General features: G+C 36.4%; 1 protein-coding gene and 1 long non-coding RNA gene across 2 annotated transcripts; one reads left to right on the top strand and one right to left on the bottom strand.

Moving 5' to 3' along the window:
• The first annotated feature begins 8,916 nt into the window (after positions 1-8,916).
• On the top strand, positions 8,917-11,812 carry LOC133719922 (senescence-specific cysteine protease SAG39-like). Its single transcript, XM_062146116.1, has 2 exons — positions 8,917-10,868; positions 11,007-11,812. Exons 1-2 carry the CDS (start codon positions 10,433-10,435, stop codon positions 11,597-11,599), a joined length of 1,029 nt encoding a protein of 342 aa, XP_062002100.1. The 5' UTR covers positions 8,917-10,432; the 3' UTR covers positions 11,600-11,812.
• A 3,560-nt stretch (positions 11,813-15,372) lies between these two features.
• On the bottom strand, positions 15,373-19,293 carry LOC133723436 (uncharacterized). The gene is made up of 4 exons (XR_009853004.1): positions 19,215-19,293; positions 18,059-18,858; positions 16,828-16,947; positions 15,373-16,717 (listed from the first exon to the last, which is right to left on the bottom strand). It is a non-coding gene; the product is annotated as an uncharacterized LOC133723436 (long non-coding RNA).
• Between the last annotated feature and the right edge of the window lie 55 nt (positions 19,294-19,348).

Below are 19,348 nucleotides of genomic sequence, written 5' to 3' on the forward strand. Positions count from 1 at the left end.
ATCTTCCACTTCATGGTTGTTTTAGAATGGACCTCAACAATTTAAATGCAATGTATAAGTCATACAACTTTAGGAAGAAAATTGGTATAGGCCAATGTGTTTGTAATTAAAATTAATTTTTTTTATCTTATGTCCATGCACATCCATCGATGGAATATATACAAACGTGATGTGAAAAAATAAGCACGTTTCGCGGTTGTCACGCCATCGGTCAACCAAGAAAACATATAAGTGACTACGGTTGACCAATCCGATCGAATTCAAAAATATGGTGAAATTGGCTAAATTTTTTATCACACACATAATTTATTGTAATAAACTCATCCAACGGTCGGTTTTTTCATTTTCTTTGAATTGATAGGGGTTGCTCTTTGGAGTGTATGATATATAAATATAGGTTTATAAGAGTAACTACGTTTGACCTAGTTGATCGAATTCGAAACGATAACCAAATTGGCTAGATTTTTTACAACCACCATAAAATATTACAATCTCTCAATCGAGCGGTTGGTTTCTCCAAATTCATCTTCCACTTCACGGTTGTTTTAGAATGGAACTCAACAATTTAAATGCAATGTATAAGTCATACAACTTTAGGAGACAAATTAGTATAGGCCAACGTATTTGTAATTAAAAATTGAAATTTTTATCTTATGTCCACACACATCCATCGATGAAATATTTACAAACGTGATGTAAAAAAATAAGCAAGTTTTGCGTTCATCACGCCATCGGTCAACCAAGAAAACATGCAAGTGACTACAGTTGACCAATCCGATCGGGTTTGAAACTATGGTGAAATTGACTAAATTTTTAACCACACTCTTATTTTATTGTAATAATCACATCCAACGGTCAGTTTTCTCATTTTCTTTGAATTGCTATATGTTGCTCTTTGGAGTGTATGGTGTATAAATATAGATTTATAAAAAATTAGTGCCTTTAAAAATTTATTTATCAATAAATTAGTATCTATATATAAATAAAGATTTTTTTTGGGTACAATATAGAATTATAAATATGTTATCTTTGATTGTATTTGATCATTATCCAATGAATTTCCAAAGTTTGATTAAAAAAAAAAATATTTGTGTCTTTAAATATTTATTTATACATAAAGCCCGCAAGGCCCGGCCCAAAAAAGCCCGCAAGGCCAAGCCCGGCCCGGCCCGAAAAAGCCCGCTTTATATGGACGGGCTTGGATCCGTCTATTTTTAATAAAGCCTGGCCCGGCTCGGCCCGCTATTATTTAAAAATATAGCAAGGCCCGGCCCAAGCCCGCTATGAATGGGCCGGGCCTGGCCCGGCCCGGCCCGTTGACGACCCCTAAGTGCACGTTGTACAGGAAGAGGCACTCCATCATGTTTATGCTCCTAAAGCTGTTGCGAGGTTTGATTCAAAAAAAAAAAAAAAAACGTACTTAAAATAGAGTTTTCCCTATTTGAAACTTTTGAGGCTGAAAATTAGAAAGAGGAAAATTGAAAGCTTGATCGGTAAAGGCTATAAGAGCCAGTTTTAGCAACAAGCCTTTGATCCAAATCAGAACTTGATCTTAATAAGACTACTACTATATCTAGAACGTACAATATTGCGTTCAAAATAGCAAAGTAGGATTAGATATATAAGATCCCTAGAAAAGTCAGGAACGAGGACAGTCAGCAGTTATGTGATTGCCAAGTATTTCCCAAACTCCTTTCCTAAACAAAGAAAATATAAATGTGGTCATAAATTAACTATCAAATAGGAAGAACCACCAAAACTCAAATGTAGCCCCGTCTTGGCAGCGCAATTCAAGCTTAAAACCGGAACCAACGCTAATATAAATGGCCAATCTCGCTAACACAAAATTTGAACAATCATCGGTACAAGCGGCTAAGACAAAGATCATGGCGTTCCCTAGCACAAAGTCCTTGATCTTCTGTCTAGTCATTCTTGTTAGCATGGTGATAGTAAGCCATGGATTTGCAACTAGAAGACTTGACAATATTCCCCTTCTTGATCAATGCAAACTTCCTTCTGGAGCACTACGCCCGGGCTGTATTCCTAACAAGGATGGTCCTGGTCAAGTTCCGGATTCACCCCCTACTCCCTACAAACGTGGATGCTCATTTATTCATCGGTGCCATGGTTATGAATTAGATCATCATGATCAAAAACAAGATCATCATGATCAAAAACAATGAAGCCCAAAATTTGTCAAAAGGAAAGGAAGAGCCGACCTAGGGTATTGCATGTTAGCTAGTAGTGCATATATATCAATGTTCTGAAAGCTACCATTGGTACCCTATATAAGATTGCATCCTCCCAGTGACTGTTTCCATTTTTTGTATTTTTTTTTTTGTATGACAGCATATATACGAATATCTTTACATATGATGTTTAAAATGGTCCTTAAGAAGTTAAAATACATATATCAAATTCATTTGGCATTGATCAAGATATTGTTTTAATGTCAATTATAATTTTTAATTAGCTCGCTATTACTTGTGTGATTTGGGTTGATACTGTATGCAATTATCTGTTTTTTCGTACATTGTGAATATCAGATAACGGGTTTCAAATATCCAACATGCCGATATTCTTCACTTTAACCACTCATATTGCGAAATAAGTATTGACACTTTGTCACAAAATGGCTCGGCATTACTTTGTATGTTACCATCCTTTACACTTTTCTTTTTATCTTATTTCTTTTTAACAAATATCATATATATGCTTTGTGGACTAATACTATTTAGAACTCGAAACAATTTTTCCCTGATGGTATGGTACTATCTGTTCTGTGGGTATGCATTAACCTACAGTAATGAGGTTATCTGTGTAGAGGGCCTTGACCAAAATCGATCTAATGTGTAGAGTTTGGTCAATTGGCAAAGCTGACTAGCAACTAGCAAGGACACTGAAGAAGTCAAGAAAACCAGACTGAAATTGAGAGTACATAACAGCATTGAAGAGCTGCACCAACCAATTCAAAGCTTGGAGTTCCCATCAGTGTACCATCCATTGACTGAGAATTTTTCAACTTTGCTTTTAAATTTTGAAAATCCCTCCTTTTCACCTTCAAGACTTGATTTTTATCGCTATATAACTCTCCACCTTTCATTCTTATTTCATCTCTTTCAACCTCTTATTCTGTATATGTGTTTCATTCTCCATTATTTTTCATCTGAGCTAACAGCATCTACGATCTGTTCTCTTTGTTTTTCCCCTGCTCTGCCATTGTAAACCACACCACTAACTCTGCCGTTCAGCCTCCTTATCATGCCGCCGCACCATCCAACTTTTCCCAGAGGCTTATTTCTACGTCTCCATCTCCGAAAATTTCTTCATTTTATGTTCATCTTGCAGAAATTTACCCTTGCATTGCAAATTATGCTTACTTCAAAAGCTTTGAAATCTTATTGGGTACTCATTAAGTTAGGATCACAAGTTAGAGAAGTTGCAAGGAACTTATAAAGATTGGTTGCTATCTAAGCAACTGTTTGATCCCGGTAAGCTTATTGCTGTAGTGCAACTTGTCCACTGGTGGAACTGAAGAATACTTTGTGATGATGTTTTTGTTTCTATCAGAGGCTTGAGAGGGTTGCAAAAAGCAAACAATAAATTGTTTCTTTACTTCCAAGGTTTGAATGCTTGTTAGTGTTGTTATAGAATACCAGGTGCCCACAATCCTAGTTGGGAATTGGGCCTTTGCCCAAATTTTCTTGGAGGAAGGAAGGGATGAAGTATGAGCAATTTATGGTTTAAATTGATATTGTAGCACTGGCACTTATAGCTGTTGGACTAAACTTAAATATTACTTTTGCGCAAAATGTCCTCAATCTTGTCTCTTGGTTGATGATAAATAAAGACCAATGAATGTCAATTAACTCGTTCAGCAAGTCTTAAGTATAGGATTTATGGTTATTCTTATAGGTAACAAGGAGTAGATTTGGGTGATTTTGAAGAAGAAATGCGAAATTGAATCCCGCATTCTCGATGAGCTTGAAGGTGAAGCTGGTCCTGATCCAGCAACCGAGCTTGAACTTGCACGTTTTCTCCATGGAAGAGTCAAGTATGCAATTCACAATGTTTATGCTTCGCATTGGGAACAAGCTGTTGGAAATGCTTAAACTTTAGTAGGCTTTTGATTTAAAGCGAGCTTATGTTATGAAGAAGTTGTTGTAGACTACTAACTCAGTAGTACTAGTCTTCTGTTCTGCAATAGAGTACTCTATTCTTCAATACAGAGGCTTTTCCTAAGAAAAGAATGAGTGCAAATAACTTCTGTTCATCAAATTCTACAACTCTAGTTGTATTCAGTCCATTATTACTCTTTATTGATTTGGATTGATATTGGATGCACTTCCTGTTTTAGTACATTGTCATTAATACATTCTATATTGACTAATACGATTGAAAATCAAAGAACTCAAAACAACTTGATCCCTAATGATACTTGCCATCTCTTTGTCAGTACTTTTATACAGTAACAGTCTTTATCTGTAAGCTAAGTATCCAATCAACCAAACTTAATTGTGTTTAACAGATGTAGAACTTGGTCAATCAAGGACGATGAAGGAGTCAAGAAAAACCAGACTCAGATTGACCATGCAGAGCTTGCAGTACCCATCAGTGTACCAACCACTTAGATTTGGCCATGTGTTGTTTCTTTGACTGAAAATTTTTCCGTTTTGAAAATCATTTTATCTTCATCAATCTTTGATTTTCACCTCTATATATAATTGTTTCTCCTCTGATTATGTTTATTTCTCCTTCATTTTTCTCTCTCACCTAACACCATCTATGATCTGTTCACTGTCTTCTTCACCTAGGCTCTGCCCTTGTAAACCACAACCCACCAGCTCTGCTCTACAACCTCAGAACACCATCCAACATGTGCCAGAAGCTTAATAATCCCTCTTTATCTCTGAAAATTACTTTTTTATAGACTCAGCTTGAAACAATATCTCCTTGTCTAGAAAATCATGTCTACTTCAAAAAAGCTCCAAGTATTTTATCAAGTAACTGATTAAGTTAGGATCACAAGTTACAAAGTTTCAGGCCTCATGTCTTTCTGTCTTCTTGGTGTTGCCTACAGCCTGCTGTCATGTGGTCCGAATGTGTCAGCAAAAACTGCTGTAAGAGGAGACTGAAAAAGATTCGAAGACACCACAGTCTTTAAAGGATGATGTTAGCCCAATTACAGTGGCTTCCCACATTTATTGGTTAATAATGGTGTGGCTAAGTCTCCATAGTCATTTGCCTTTCGGTTAACTAAAGTGGCGGAGAACCAGAGATGGCAATGAGAGGTCTGTGGCGAAGTGAGGGACCGAACATAGACGGTTTTATTTTGGATAAAAACTTCCCAAAATATGATGTAATTTTGAATTGTATGCTTCCTCTTTCATTGGAAACAAACACTTGGACTTGCTTTGAGATAAGTGGGTTTTAAAGTGTGTTATGAACTGTCGTACTAAAACGCCATGAGATATTCTACTCTGTATTGTAGGCTTTTAGGATATAATCTTGTTCAGCTACAACGAAATACATTGGCAAACTCAGACCAGGTTATGACAACATTCTGGTTAAATTTTAGTGCATCAAATTCGACAAGTACTTGTTAAAGAATGAAGGTATATATATATGAACTAACTAATGAGGTTATCTGTTAGAGGCCGATGTGTAGAGTTTGGTCAATTGGCCAAGCTAGCTAGCAAGGACACTGAAGAAGTCAAGAAAACCAGACTGAAATTGAGAATACAGAGCAGCTTGAATAGCTACTAACCAATTCAGAGCTTGGAGTTCCCATCAGTGTACCATCCACTGACCGAGAAATTTTCAATTGCTTTTAAATTTTGAAAATCGGAAATCCCTCCTTTCTGTCACCTTCAAGCGTAGAGTTTACCACTATATAACACTCCAACTCTCATTCTTATTTCATCCCTTTCAACCTCTCTGTATATCTGTTTCATTCTCCATTATTTTCCATCTCAGCTAACAGCATCTATGATCTGTTCTCTTTGTTTTTCCCCTGCTCTGCCATTGTAAACCACACCACTAGCTCTGCTTTACACCCTCTTTATCATGCTGCCACCGTACCATCCAATTTTACCAAGAGGCTTAATTCTACGTCTCTATTTCCTAAAATTACTTCATTTAATGTTCAGCTTGCAGCAATTTCCCCTTGTTTTGCAAATCATGCCTACTTCAAAAGCTTTGATATCTTATTGGGAACTCATTAAGTTAGGATTTCAAGTTAGACAAGTTGCAAGAACCCTGGTGCTGCTTGAATGGTCCTTATCCTTCACTCCTGGTAGCTTCCTCTGCAACTGTTTGATTCCCTTCATCCTCAGTTATGCTGAAGAGACAGCTGTAGCACGAGGAAAATGATGTGGTGCAACTGGTCCATCGGCTGGACTGAGGAATGCTTTTGTAATAGTTGCTTTAGCTTATTCTAGAGCGTTTGCCCTAATTTTCTTGGAGGAAGGAAGAGATCAATTATGTTGTTATTCAAGAGGAGTTTATGGTTTAAATTAATATTGTAGCCTTGGCATTAGCTACTGGGATTTTGTGTCTATAAGTTTATATGGAATAATGCATGCATTTACTTATGTCCGCAAACGTGTTTCTTTGATTCATGATATAAAATACCAATTAATGTGAATTAACTCGTTCAACAGGTCTGAAGTATATAATTTATGGTTATCCTTATGGGCCATGGGTGATATTATCAAAAGATGGAGTAGGTTTAGGTGATTTTGTAATCTATATGAACTTGCAGGTGAAGTTGGTCATGCTCCAGCAACCTTGAATGTGCCAGTTTTTTTTTCCATGGAAGAGATCAAGTATCCAATTCACAATTTTTATGCTCACTATCTTATAGGTAAAAGCTGTTGGAAATGCTTAAACTTTAGTATTGGCTTTTTATTTTTAAACGAAGATTATATTATGAACAAATGTGCTATACTACTAGCTCAGTGTCAATTATACTAGTTACTCTGTTTTGAAATACAGAGTACTCTGTTCTTCAATACAGAGGCTTTTGCTAAGAAAAACAAGTGTAAATAAATTTTGCTCATCAAATTCTACAACTGTTTATTATGTTCAGTCAATTATTACTCATGTGATTTTGGTTGATATTGGATGCTCTTCATGTTTTTAGTACATTGTGATTATGTTACATTCTATATGGATTAATATGATTGAAAATCAAAGTACTCAAAACAACTGTTGATCCCTAACGTTACTTAGTATCACTTTTCAACCAACCCCATGCAGAGCTTGCAGTTCCCATCTGTGTACCATCCCATTTGAATTTCGCCATGTGGCATCTCTTTGACTCAGAAATTTTCAAGTATACTGTTAAATCATGAACATCCCCTCCTTTTATCTTCATCAAGCTGTGATATTTACCACTATATAACTCCCCAACAGCTGTTTGTTTCTCATTGCGACCCCTCTCATTTTTCTGTTCCATTCTCCTTCCTATGATCTATAATCTTTCTTCTTCCGTTACATTTTTTCTTGATGATGCCGCCATCATATCATCCGAACTTCTCCAGAATCTTAATAACACTTTTCCAATCTCCGAATATGACTTCTTCTTTCTATCTCAGCTTGGAACAATTTTCCCTTGTCTTGCAACTTATGCTTACTTTAAAAATGCTATGATTGTTTTATCGAGTACTAGTTATGTTATTAGGATCACAAGTTAAAAGAAGTTACAGGCAAAAAAAAATTACTGTAATACTTTCCTCCTCTCTTCCACCTTGCTTGCTCTAGTGAAAGCCCTTCCAACTTTGGGGAACAAAAAGCTACCAAAAAGGAGTCAATAAGATCAAGTCTCCCAACTATCTAAAGGATGGCTATAAATGATAAATTGTTCATGCTATTTGTTGGGATTGTATGGCTAGATGAAGTCAGACAACCAAAAGTGAAGAACCATCTATAGGTTTTGATGTCATTTGCCTTCCATTTAGCTAAAGTTGAGGCATCTCACTCACTTTGATAAAGTGAGACCTTTCCTTGGAAGATAAATTGTTTCAGTAGCTAAACAATGAGTTTCAACATATGATTTAGGAATGTTTTAGTTTTAAGAACTCCATAAAATAAATAAGACAGTTATTGATATTACTCTATTGAATCTGTATTTTAGACTTTGTATTTTAGCATGTAATCTCTTGTTCAGCCACATTCTCACATAACAAAATTAATTGTGGTCATTGGTTTGGTTTTCCCAACTTCAGTTCCCCTGCAGATCATTTAAAACTTTGATAATAAACTGCACATAGGTTAAATTTTAGTGCATCAAATTCTGCAACTCTACAATTACTGTTTTGATAGTAGAGAAAAAAAGGAAAAAAAAACAAAGGCTCGATCTATGACAGAACTTGGAATGCGCCTAGTTCTTGCTTTATTATAAAGATTTTATCTTTTGTTGAAGCTTCTCATCACTACTTGTGCTTTTCTGAGGTTGCTATGCGTAACTAATTATGAAATACCATATTAGTTTGCTCAATATGGTTTTATATTAGTAGTTTGCTTGGTACGTGCTTCAAAATTCTAAATGATGTTGAGACATTTTTTATAGTTAATTTTAAAAGACATTGACTTCAATTTGAATCAGAGTACACTACATGTTCAATTAGCTAATTAGTTATAGACTTCGCATCAAAAAAAAAAAAACTAATTAATTAGTTATAGACTTCTTGTGACTTATGTCTATCTCAATATAAGCCAAATCCATTCTTTTGGTTATTAGGCTGTCTTTATGCGAAAATTCTTCCACCCACCCAGGTGGGTGGTCACCCCATGTGTTGTCAAGAGATCTGGCGCTCCTTACGCGACTAGCCAATGTACGCCATTAGATCAGTCGTTAGTTAATAGACGGAGATACAATCACGGTTTCAAAGAGTGTTGGCGAAAAAACTCTTGAATCAATGAAGTAAAAAACGAATGGATGGGTAAATGAACCACACAATTAAATCGTCTCTGTTTCTTCTTCCTTGCTTTTCATCATCTTCGTATTTTGGGTGAATCCAAGCGTGAGCAGCGAGAGCTTCGGAAGAACCCAAGAGAGAGCCGCCTGCAAGGTGAAGTGTCTGGGGCCAACCAATGCGGTGATCCTCCTCCACGGCCGCTACGCCGGCCGCAAGGCCTTCATCGTCGAGGTCGTCGACTACACTGCCTCATCGCCGGAATCAAGAAGTAGCCGAACAAGAAACAGATCGTGTTTGATTTAGAATATATGGGTTTAGGAACTATATTTCGATCGTGTTAATTGATGAGGAAGTCGGCATATAATCACCGTTGCCGCCTGCAAACCTACCCAAAAATTTCTTGCGCAGCCAAGCAATTTAGCGTTTCAAACTTTCAATCATCAATTGGATTAGATTCAACTGTACGTTTCGAATTTGTCTGCACCTATTCAACTGTTTCGAATTTGTCTGCACCTAATTAGATGAGATTGACCTGGAAGTTATAGTTTTTCAACCTCCTTTTTTCAGTCATAATCCCAAGGTCTTTTGTTGTTGTTTGATTACTTAACACTGGACAATGGTCTTCTGCTTGATGTGAATTTGTATGGCGTGGAAAAATGGAAATCCAGTCATAATTGCTTGGTGCTCTAGAATTTAAATATCTTTTTCTTTGGTATTAATAAGCCTTCTCCAAAACCAGATTCAGCTCGATCGAATGACAACGATTTTTGGTTTTGATTTTGAGGGAGAAAATGAGAAGAGTTTTATTTGGGTCTGAGAATGAGGAGCTCCAGAGAGGGGAACAGAGACAAAGCAAGAGGAAATAAATAACTGATGTTTCAATTCATTTCGATTGCTGTATCTATGAAAAGTAAGGAAATAGAAGAAAGCGTGGCCGTTACCGGAGCACAAGAGCACCGCCAATGGTGACCGAGTCGCCGGAAAATTGAATGAGGGAGATACAGTCGGGTCACAGTCGTTGCTCCGTGGGTCAAGAGAACGGGTCGGGAGACTTCTTAACAGGTAGAAGACTTGGGTATAGACGACATATTATATTTTGATCAACGGCTCAGACGATTAACGGAAACATAAATCCTAACAGAGCGTGTTTACACGCGCTGTTAAAGATCCCAGGTGGGCACCCACTTGGGTGGGTGGAAGAAGCTTCGGTCTTTATTTAAATTAATTAGCCGGCCACTATGCACATAAGGACATAGACAATAGGGGGTTCAGCAAGACAAGCATTAAATTAGAACAATAGTCATATGAACTATATATTAATCTTACAGCAGGTCCATATCAGAACGTTTTCTGGGGGAGGGAGATATTATACAAGGACATTGCAGACCGTATTTTGGGGCACGGAGATATTATTAACAGAGGCCATTACCTTCTGTATATAAACAGTCTGAGTAGTCTTACCATTTCACTACACCACCTCATATTCATCAACTTTCAAATCCTAGCCTACAATGGAGTTCACCAACCAGAGCAAATGTATCTGCTTGGCCTTAATCCTCATGTTGGGAGCATGGTCTTCGGAAGCCACCTCTCGTAGTCTCCAAGATGCATTAGCTTATGGGAGGTATGAGCAATGGATAGCTCGTTATGGACGTGCATATAATGATATCAAGGAGAAGGAGGACCGCTTCAAGATATTCAAGGAGAATGAGGCATTCATAGAATCTTCCAACAACAATGGAAACAAACTTTACAAATTGAGTCTGAACCAATTTGCAGACCTTACAAATGAAGAGTTCACTGCCTCAAGAAATCGATTCAAGGCACATGAATGTTCCACAAAGACGAAGACCACTACTTTCAAGTATGAAAATGCTACTGTGCCAACTACAATGGACTGGAGAAAGAAGGGAGCTGTAACTCCCATCAAGGACCAAGGCCAATGTGGTATGTAACACACTATTGTCTCTCTCCTTTTTTGTCATAAGATTATTTTCCATCTACAAAAAAAAAAAAAAAAAGTTGTACATGATGCGAATTAACTCTATTCTTACTGCTACAAATTTCTTAAATGTATACGTACAGGAAGTTGTTGGGCATTCTCGGCAGTGGGAGCTATGGAAGGAATCACTCAACTTACAACTGGTAAACTAATCTCTTTGTCTGAGCAAGAGCTTGTAGACTGTGATGTCAAAGGTGTAGACCAAGGCTGTGCAGGTGGCCTTATGGACGATGCCTTTCAGTTCGTTATTCAAAATCATGGTATTAATACCGAGGCTAATTATCCCTACACTGCTGCGGATGGTACATGCAATGCCAAGAAGGAAGCAGGTCATGCAGCCACAATAACTGGCCACAAAGATGTGCCTGCAAACAGCGAAAGTGCCCTTCTTAAGGCCGTGGCTAATCAACCTATCTCTGTTGCTATTGATGCTAGTGGATCCGACTTCCAGTTCTATTCAAGTGGTGTTTTCACAGGAACATGTGGAACTGGTCTAGACCATGGTGTTACCGCTGTTGGTTATGGTGTGAGTGCTGATGGGACAAAGTACTGGTTGGTAAAGAACTCATGGGGTGCACAATGGGGTGAAGAAGGTTACATAAGAATGCAAAGAGATGTTGCTGCACCGGAAGGTCTGTGTGGTATTGCCATGGAAGCCTCTTACCCCACTGCGTAATGCCCCATTGCAAGCGAATCGTAGCCTACTATTATTGTAGGTATATACTTATAATGATGTGTACATGTTGTGTGTAATACAAAAAAAAAAAAAAAAAAAAAAACGGATCAGTAAGAAAGTTGTAAGTTCCATGAAATATAGAAACTAGTGTGGCCAATGTATGAAATCAAACCATTATATCAATAGAAAAAATATATATTTGCTATCTGCAAACCTTTGGCTTTGAGTCTTAGACAAAACTCAAAAGTGAGATATTGCATGTGCTTGGTTTTGGACAACCTGGTGTCTGATATATCACTTTTGTTCGTTTAATATTAACTACAGTACCAAATACTGGAAAAGTTTTTCGCAGACTGGATCGTAGGTATACTACTATATATGGAGTTCAAAACAATGAAGGTTTCAATTGGTTTTATTCTAAGGTATCAAGATTTGGTAATAGGCCCCTGCAGTGTTATTGTTGAATACTGAACGTATCAATACTAATTAAAATCAAACAACTGGAAACAACTTGACCCTGTTGCATGGTACATTATGTTATATATTCTGTTATTCTGCATTAATAATACTCTTATATATTGTTAAAAACCCCATCAATAATACAACTTTTTAACGAATTATTAGATAAAGTTGTCCGAATAATAGATGTACGTATTTTTTTTGTATTATACATATTCTGTTTTTTTACCAACTGTGGTAACAACTGACGGCTGGATGGCTGGGTATAGGCTATACTGCTATAGCGACCGCTAGGATAACTATATTCAAATATTCCAATTGTTTGGGTGTAGGCTATTGCAATTTTATCCATACAACTTGATTGGAAAACAACATTAGAATAGGTATTTAGTTATTTACTGCAACTTTGTGTTATACCAACGGCTAAAATAGTTAGAGAAGACAATCAAAGCAATCAGTTTGTTTCTTTGTTTTAAAACGAGCAATCAGATTGTTATGTAAACTGCCAAATTAATGGTTTCTAAGCTATTTCATCAAGAAACCAATCTGGTCATAACATAACTGATCAAATAGGAAGAAACAAAATAAACTGTAAAAATAACAAACTCCCTTGCACCCATAATCCAAATCTCATATAAATATCTGATCTCTCAAACAAATAAAGAATAAGATACAGATTGATAACATTCACTTAAGAGGTCAACAAAGATCATGGGATTGTCAAACACGAAATCTTTGATCTTCTGTCTAGTACTTCTTGTTAGCATGGCGGCGTTGAACCATGGGGTTGAAGCTAGAAGGATTATCCTTGGACTCCCTGATCCTTGCGACCTGCCTTTTGCAAGACTACACCCGAGTTGTTCTCCTAACGGCAATCAGAACCCTTACAAACGTGGTTGCTCAATAATTCATCGGTGCGATAATCTTGGCTAGGGGTTGGGTTTTTGCAGATCAATGATCAGAGAGCTACTGTTGGGAAATGTTTGCCTACAAAGAGATCAAGTTTAATGATCCATAATTTGTTACTTTCTATCTTGTTGCCAACAAGTTCTACATTCCTTTCTACTTTGCTTTCAGAATGATACCTAAACACTACTAGTCTACTACTACTCTGTTTTGCAATGAAGGGAGACTTCTACTCTGTATTTTAGCATCAATAATACTCTCTTATATATTCCTAAAACAGTTATTGCTATCACTCTGTATCTTGGCATATAATCTTTCGTTCAGCCACATTCTCACACACGATATTTTGTTATTGTTAGCCCAACTCAAGTCTTCAATTCCCTTGCAGATCATAAACACTAGGATATATAAGACCGGATTATAGAAACATTGTGGTTAAATTTTACTGCATCACATTCTACAAGTACTTGTTAAAGAATCATGAAGGTTTCAATTGGTTTTGTTCTATGGTACTTATCAAGAAATTCATGCTAGCTAGGCTACACCCATTATGATTGTTGATGAAGCCTAGCATGAATGTGTGTAGCCTAGCATAATCACCAGCTTAAACTCATAAGATATATTTCAAGGCTTCATTAATAATCATAATGGGTGTAGCCTAGCATAATCACCAGCCTAAACTCATAAATAGAACCAATCGATTATTCATTGAACTTGATCAATGCAAATGAAGTTCCTTGTTTCAAGCTACTATTAGTATTCTGATCAGTATCATCACACCTTATTAGGTCTGCCTAAACCACCATAATCACCAGCTGGGGTTTTACCATTATGAGAGCATATATCAATGTACATATTCCCTCATTATTCTTTTCTTTCAGACTCCACCTCTAACCCTCCATCAATCTCTTACCCTTTTACACCATCTACTATATATGTGATTGTGTTCCACCCTTTCATGTGATATATTCCAGCTATCTCATTCATCTCTTGCTGCTAGACTCCATCACAATTCACAAGTTACTTGCTCCTTGCCCCATGCACTTTCACAGCCCCCATTTAACTTGTCAGTGCTTAATATATAGATCGACATCCACCTTTTGAGATTACTCTTCATCTTATGTCTGCAATGACTACCTTGTCAAGCATGCCTTCAATCTTGGAAAGCCCTGATTAGTATGAGTTAATTAATTAAGCAAGGATCACAAGTTGGGTATAGGGTGGGTTACACTATACCCACCTCTAGTATAGGCCAACTATATACGGTTGATTCAAATATGCCAACTAATTGTTGGTATATTACACTATAGCATGCAATTTATCTATATCATTAGTACTTAATTTATTGCAAAACAAGCTTAGTTCTAGTTCAGGTAATTAGTACAACTTAATTTGTGTAAACAACTAAAGCTCGAAAAATGGTTAGAATATCAGGGCAATAAATCTATTATGTAAACTGCCTAATCTAAGCTGTTGTTAACCTGATTAAGAAATCAATTTGATCATAACATAATTGATCGATCAAATAGGAAGAAACAAAATAAACCGCAAAAACAAACTTTTTTTGCACCCATAATTCCATTTCAAAAGCCGCAGCCAAAATTCATATAAATATTCAATCTCTCGAACAAATACAGAAGACACAAATAACATTTACTTAAGAAGCCAACAAAGATCATGGGATTGTCAAATACGAAATCGCTGATCTTTTGTCTAGTACTTCTTGTTAGCATGGTGGCGTTCGAAGCTAGAAGGATTAACCCTGGACTCCCTGGCCCTTGCAACCTGCCTTTTGCAAGACTACACCCAGGTTGTTCTCCTAACGGCAATCGGAACCCTTACAAACGTGGTTGCTCAATAATTCATCGGTGCAATAATCTTGGCTAGGGGTTGGTTTTTGGCAGATAAATGTTCAGAGAGCTACTGTTGGGAAATGTTTGACTACTCGAGATCAAGTATTATGTAATCCATGATTCTTATACTTTCTATCTTATTGGTAACAAGTCGTACATTCAGCATATATGCTTCAGTTTTAGTGTTTGCTTTTAAATCTGGAAGCACTACTTAATTATGTTCGTAGTACCACATAATTTGTAATAAAAAGACACTATTTATGTATTCTTATGATGATGAGTTTAGGACTGGGACTTAACCTTTAGACTGGACTAGATCAAAATGAAATTAAATGAATGAGTTTAGACTGCATCTAACGGAACTCATAAATTTAAGGAGACCTTTTGACTGGACTTGATCAAAATGAAAATTGACACTACTTTTTCTGAAGAAATGGCATCAAGGAAATATTGACTTTCCACTACCATATACGTACTAAAAGAAAACATTTATATACATATTTGGACCAGATTATTCATGAAAATCCAATGTGGTTAATAATAATATGGACTAGATTCCCAGCCCTCCGTTCAATGTGTTTGTTGTAATCAATGATGAACTCAAAATACCTGGAATGTTGAGTCTCTTTGCTAATTGCTACTATGATTCTGAATAAACTTAGTCTTGAGAGGCTCAAACTAATTATAAGTTCGAAGGGGAAGTTGGTAGGGATATTAAGCCACTACGTATTCACAGCTCTAAATTTTAGACTAGCTTCAAGCAGTACTACTAAACCACTTTGAGATTGTTTAGCTCTGCGTGATGCTACTCTACTGATTTACAGAGTTAGACTACCATTAATGTATCAATACATACCTCCTAGGAACTTGCTCTAGAATGCGCTAACCAAATTGGAGTCAATTAAATTAAGACATGATAATTCTTTGGAAATTTAAGGAAAAATTACTAAACGTGATCAATTATATGGGACACGTACCAGATCCAATGCACTGCAACGAAGCACCAGAATTTCCTCGTCACATCCCGTGTACAGTAATGACCGAATTTGAAGGGGAGGCTTTGCAGCAACTGAGATCATAAGATAGGGCTGCCGGCTACAGAAAGAAGGTATTGGTATCGTTTGTAGGTTGAGGTCATATGAAACATAGTTTTATATTGGGTTTCAGAGTGTACTTTGAGTACTATTGCCATACTTCTATTGAAACTTCTACATAAGTACGTGTATGTCTAACTGCATACATATAAATAATTAGATAATAAAGAAGCCAAGCCATATATATGACATATTGGTAAGATAGCCTTCACATATACCACACTCTCTTACCAATATGACATATGAGTTACTGAGTTAGTAGCAGCTGTGTGTATTTACTTGGCAGTTGGCACTGGCCCCCTGCATCCCTCTCCCCTGTCATGCCTAACACATTCGATCAAATCAAGACTAGAAATAAACCTTGCTGATATATGCACAAGTACTTTTAATTCATCAAGTCAATGATGTTACAGGTGTAAAAGTTGATATGGAGCCAAGCAAGATGGAGCAGGAAGCATAAACAACAAAACTCTAGGCTGTCTTTCAACTACGATTTGGAAGAGTAGATTATGAACCCGGGTGCAGAATGCTTTTACAAAGTAAAAAAGCTGAACCTGCTTACTGGCTTGGTGAAAACAACATTGAATATTTTTATTTTTGAGAGAGAGAAAAATATATGTACGAGTAGGACGAGGAGAACATACTGGAGGCAATCCAGCATTGAACACTGAATATAACGGCTTGGGATGCCTCATTGCACATACTGGAGGTAATCCAACATTGAACTTGGAATATAACAGCAGTACTATATATGATTTTAAAAAAAGAGCTCGTTTTGTATCTGTGCACTTTGCCCTTATTCATACCTGCAAGACAAAACGAAAGATATTACTAGTCAAAATAACCAAATGTGTGGAAATAATAGAGCTGAACACACTATTCTGCATCAGAAATTGGAAATGAAATAGCACTAAACCTAGGAAACATGGATCAGCCTGGCTAGAGGTTCACTTGCACGCAGATGAGCTCTTTAACTTGCATCCCAAAACTATGGAATCATGGGAACACTTGAATCATACACGAGCACCCAAAACTCCTGAGATCCAACATGAAACATACACATCAAACAATCATGGTACTCATCAAAGTGTAGGCGCGCATGTGTTAACTGTTAACAATCAAACTCAAAGAAGATTCAATTAAGGGACCTTTTGTAATTTAGCACAAATCTACCACCAACCCCTGATATCCAAGGAGCACACCACATCAACCCATTTATTTTCTTGTATATTACCTTAGCTTCCTAATTGGCAAGGTCACCACTCCCTTCTGATCTGATATGTATCTTCTAAAATACTAAAAGTAATGAATAAAATGCTCTTGAGCATGTATACTGAATCCTTAAATTGAGCATTACGTTGAAGTTACATTACATGACATTTCAAGAATTTCTGTAACTGAAAATACATTACATGACATTTCAAGAATTTCTGTAACTGAAAATACAAAGCAATCCTCAAAGATATATTAGGATGTAAACTGGATTTTGTTGGTGTAACACCCGAACCACACAAGAATATTGATCTTATTGAAGAAGAAAATGATAGTGTTATTGTTCTGCAGCTTATACCAAACTACAGTCATTTCTCAGGGAAATTCTAGTGTGCTGGTATGTATCCCATACCCACACTTACAAAGTGAGAACAAATTTGTTCTCAAAATTGTAATTTGAGTCCTACTTTGTGTAATCTTTTGTTCTAATAATGGTAATTACACCTCTTACGACACTTTTACAAGTTTTGAACAAATTCGTTGTCAATGTTGTAATTTTTGTTCTCAATGTTGTAAATAGTGTAAATGAATATGATAAATTTTGTTCTCAATGTTGTAATTTTGGTTCAAATATTTGTAAATTTTTGTTCAAATTTTTGTTCTCATAATGGTAGGTACCATAGCTTGTCTCCATTTCTCATATAGCCTTACTCAGGTATGAAAAGTTACAGAAGTACTGCTACCCATAGTGCTTATTCAAATTCACTAACAACTAGAACTTCCATGATCAAAATCTAAATAAAATTGGCTCAACTGAAGTAGTCCAACAATTGAGACTGAAAGGTCATGAATCATTCTTCACTCTACGATGTAAGAGATAGTGACAAATATATCAAAACACGTAAGCAGAGTCACTGCAGGCATACAACAAATACCTTGGAAGATTATCACAAAGAAGAAGATAGCTGTGATGATTATTGCCAAAAAGTTGATATTTGCTGATGATGTTCTATGACTTCTATCAGTTTTCATATTCTTCAATGCTTTCAGTCTTTCTCTCCTTGCACGCCGCAACCTAGTATGCTTTGAAATTTCTTTAACCAACTCTATATCGGCTGCATGTAATGATGGACCAGTAGGAGGCCTAGGTGGCTTGGGATGCTTCTCAGAGCCTTTCATTTTCTGTTTATCCACCATTCTCTTCTCAATTCCTCCTTCTATCACATTCCTAGTCTCATCAATATTTGATACCTTATTGCTTTCTACAACATCATTAGCTGTTATTGATCCTTCAATACACAAGTATCCACTTCTTCCCCTATTCAATAATTTATTGAAATGTTTACCATGGGAACCGGACTCTTCACTTCCATCTTCTTCACTGCTGGATTCAGTCTCACCACTTTCCAAGTCAAACTCCAGATCACATTCTCTAGAAGCTATATGATCCATTACATGCATGCCTAATTTTGGACTTTCATCCCAATCATCTCACATCCAAACCTTGATCAGATGACATTTCTTAATTCAAGAAACTATGACCTTCAAACCTATAATATCAAGCAAGAAACCATCTCCAATTCTTCCACCAAAATTAACTAGTGATATATAAAGGCAATAAAATTTGCTTTTTCTGCAATTGCACAACCAAAACTCATACCAAACAGTGACAAGAGCATGACATTCTCATCAATACAACTTCAATAAAGTGTCCATCTGTTGTCATTTCTTCTTCCTGGTATCGAACGCAAGATAGCAAAAACATAAAAATAAAAATAAAATCTAGAAGAATACTTTAATTATGATAAATTCCATTCAGTTTGCACAAACTAAAAGACATGGAATCGATCGGATGCAAATTATTTCATTATAAAATGAACAAACATAAATCTTAGCCGAATAACATAGGTTAGAATTGGGATTCATAATAAAAACAACGATATATATATATATATATATATATATATATATATATATATATATATGTGAGCTTGTTTCTTTACACTGTACGTTGAGTCTGTTATATGTCACTTTCTCTTCACCCAAACAAAATCAGCATTTGAAAAGCATATTTAGCGTCAGCGCATGTACCTTAGGTTGCAGAGGAAGAGAGAAAAATGTTCAGGTCGTCAGAGCAAGGATCAGGGAATTTGGGAAAGTAAAACAAAATTTGGCGTCATGTCATTAATTTTATTATTATTTTTTTTTTTAGCAAACTACATATA

This window comes from Rosa rugosa, chromosome 7 (genome assembly GCF_958449725.1).
Source record: "Rosa rugosa chromosome 7, drRosRugo1.1, whole genome shotgun sequence".
NCBI lineage: Eukaryota > Viridiplantae > Streptophyta > Magnoliopsida > Rosales > Rosaceae > Rosa > Rosa rugosa.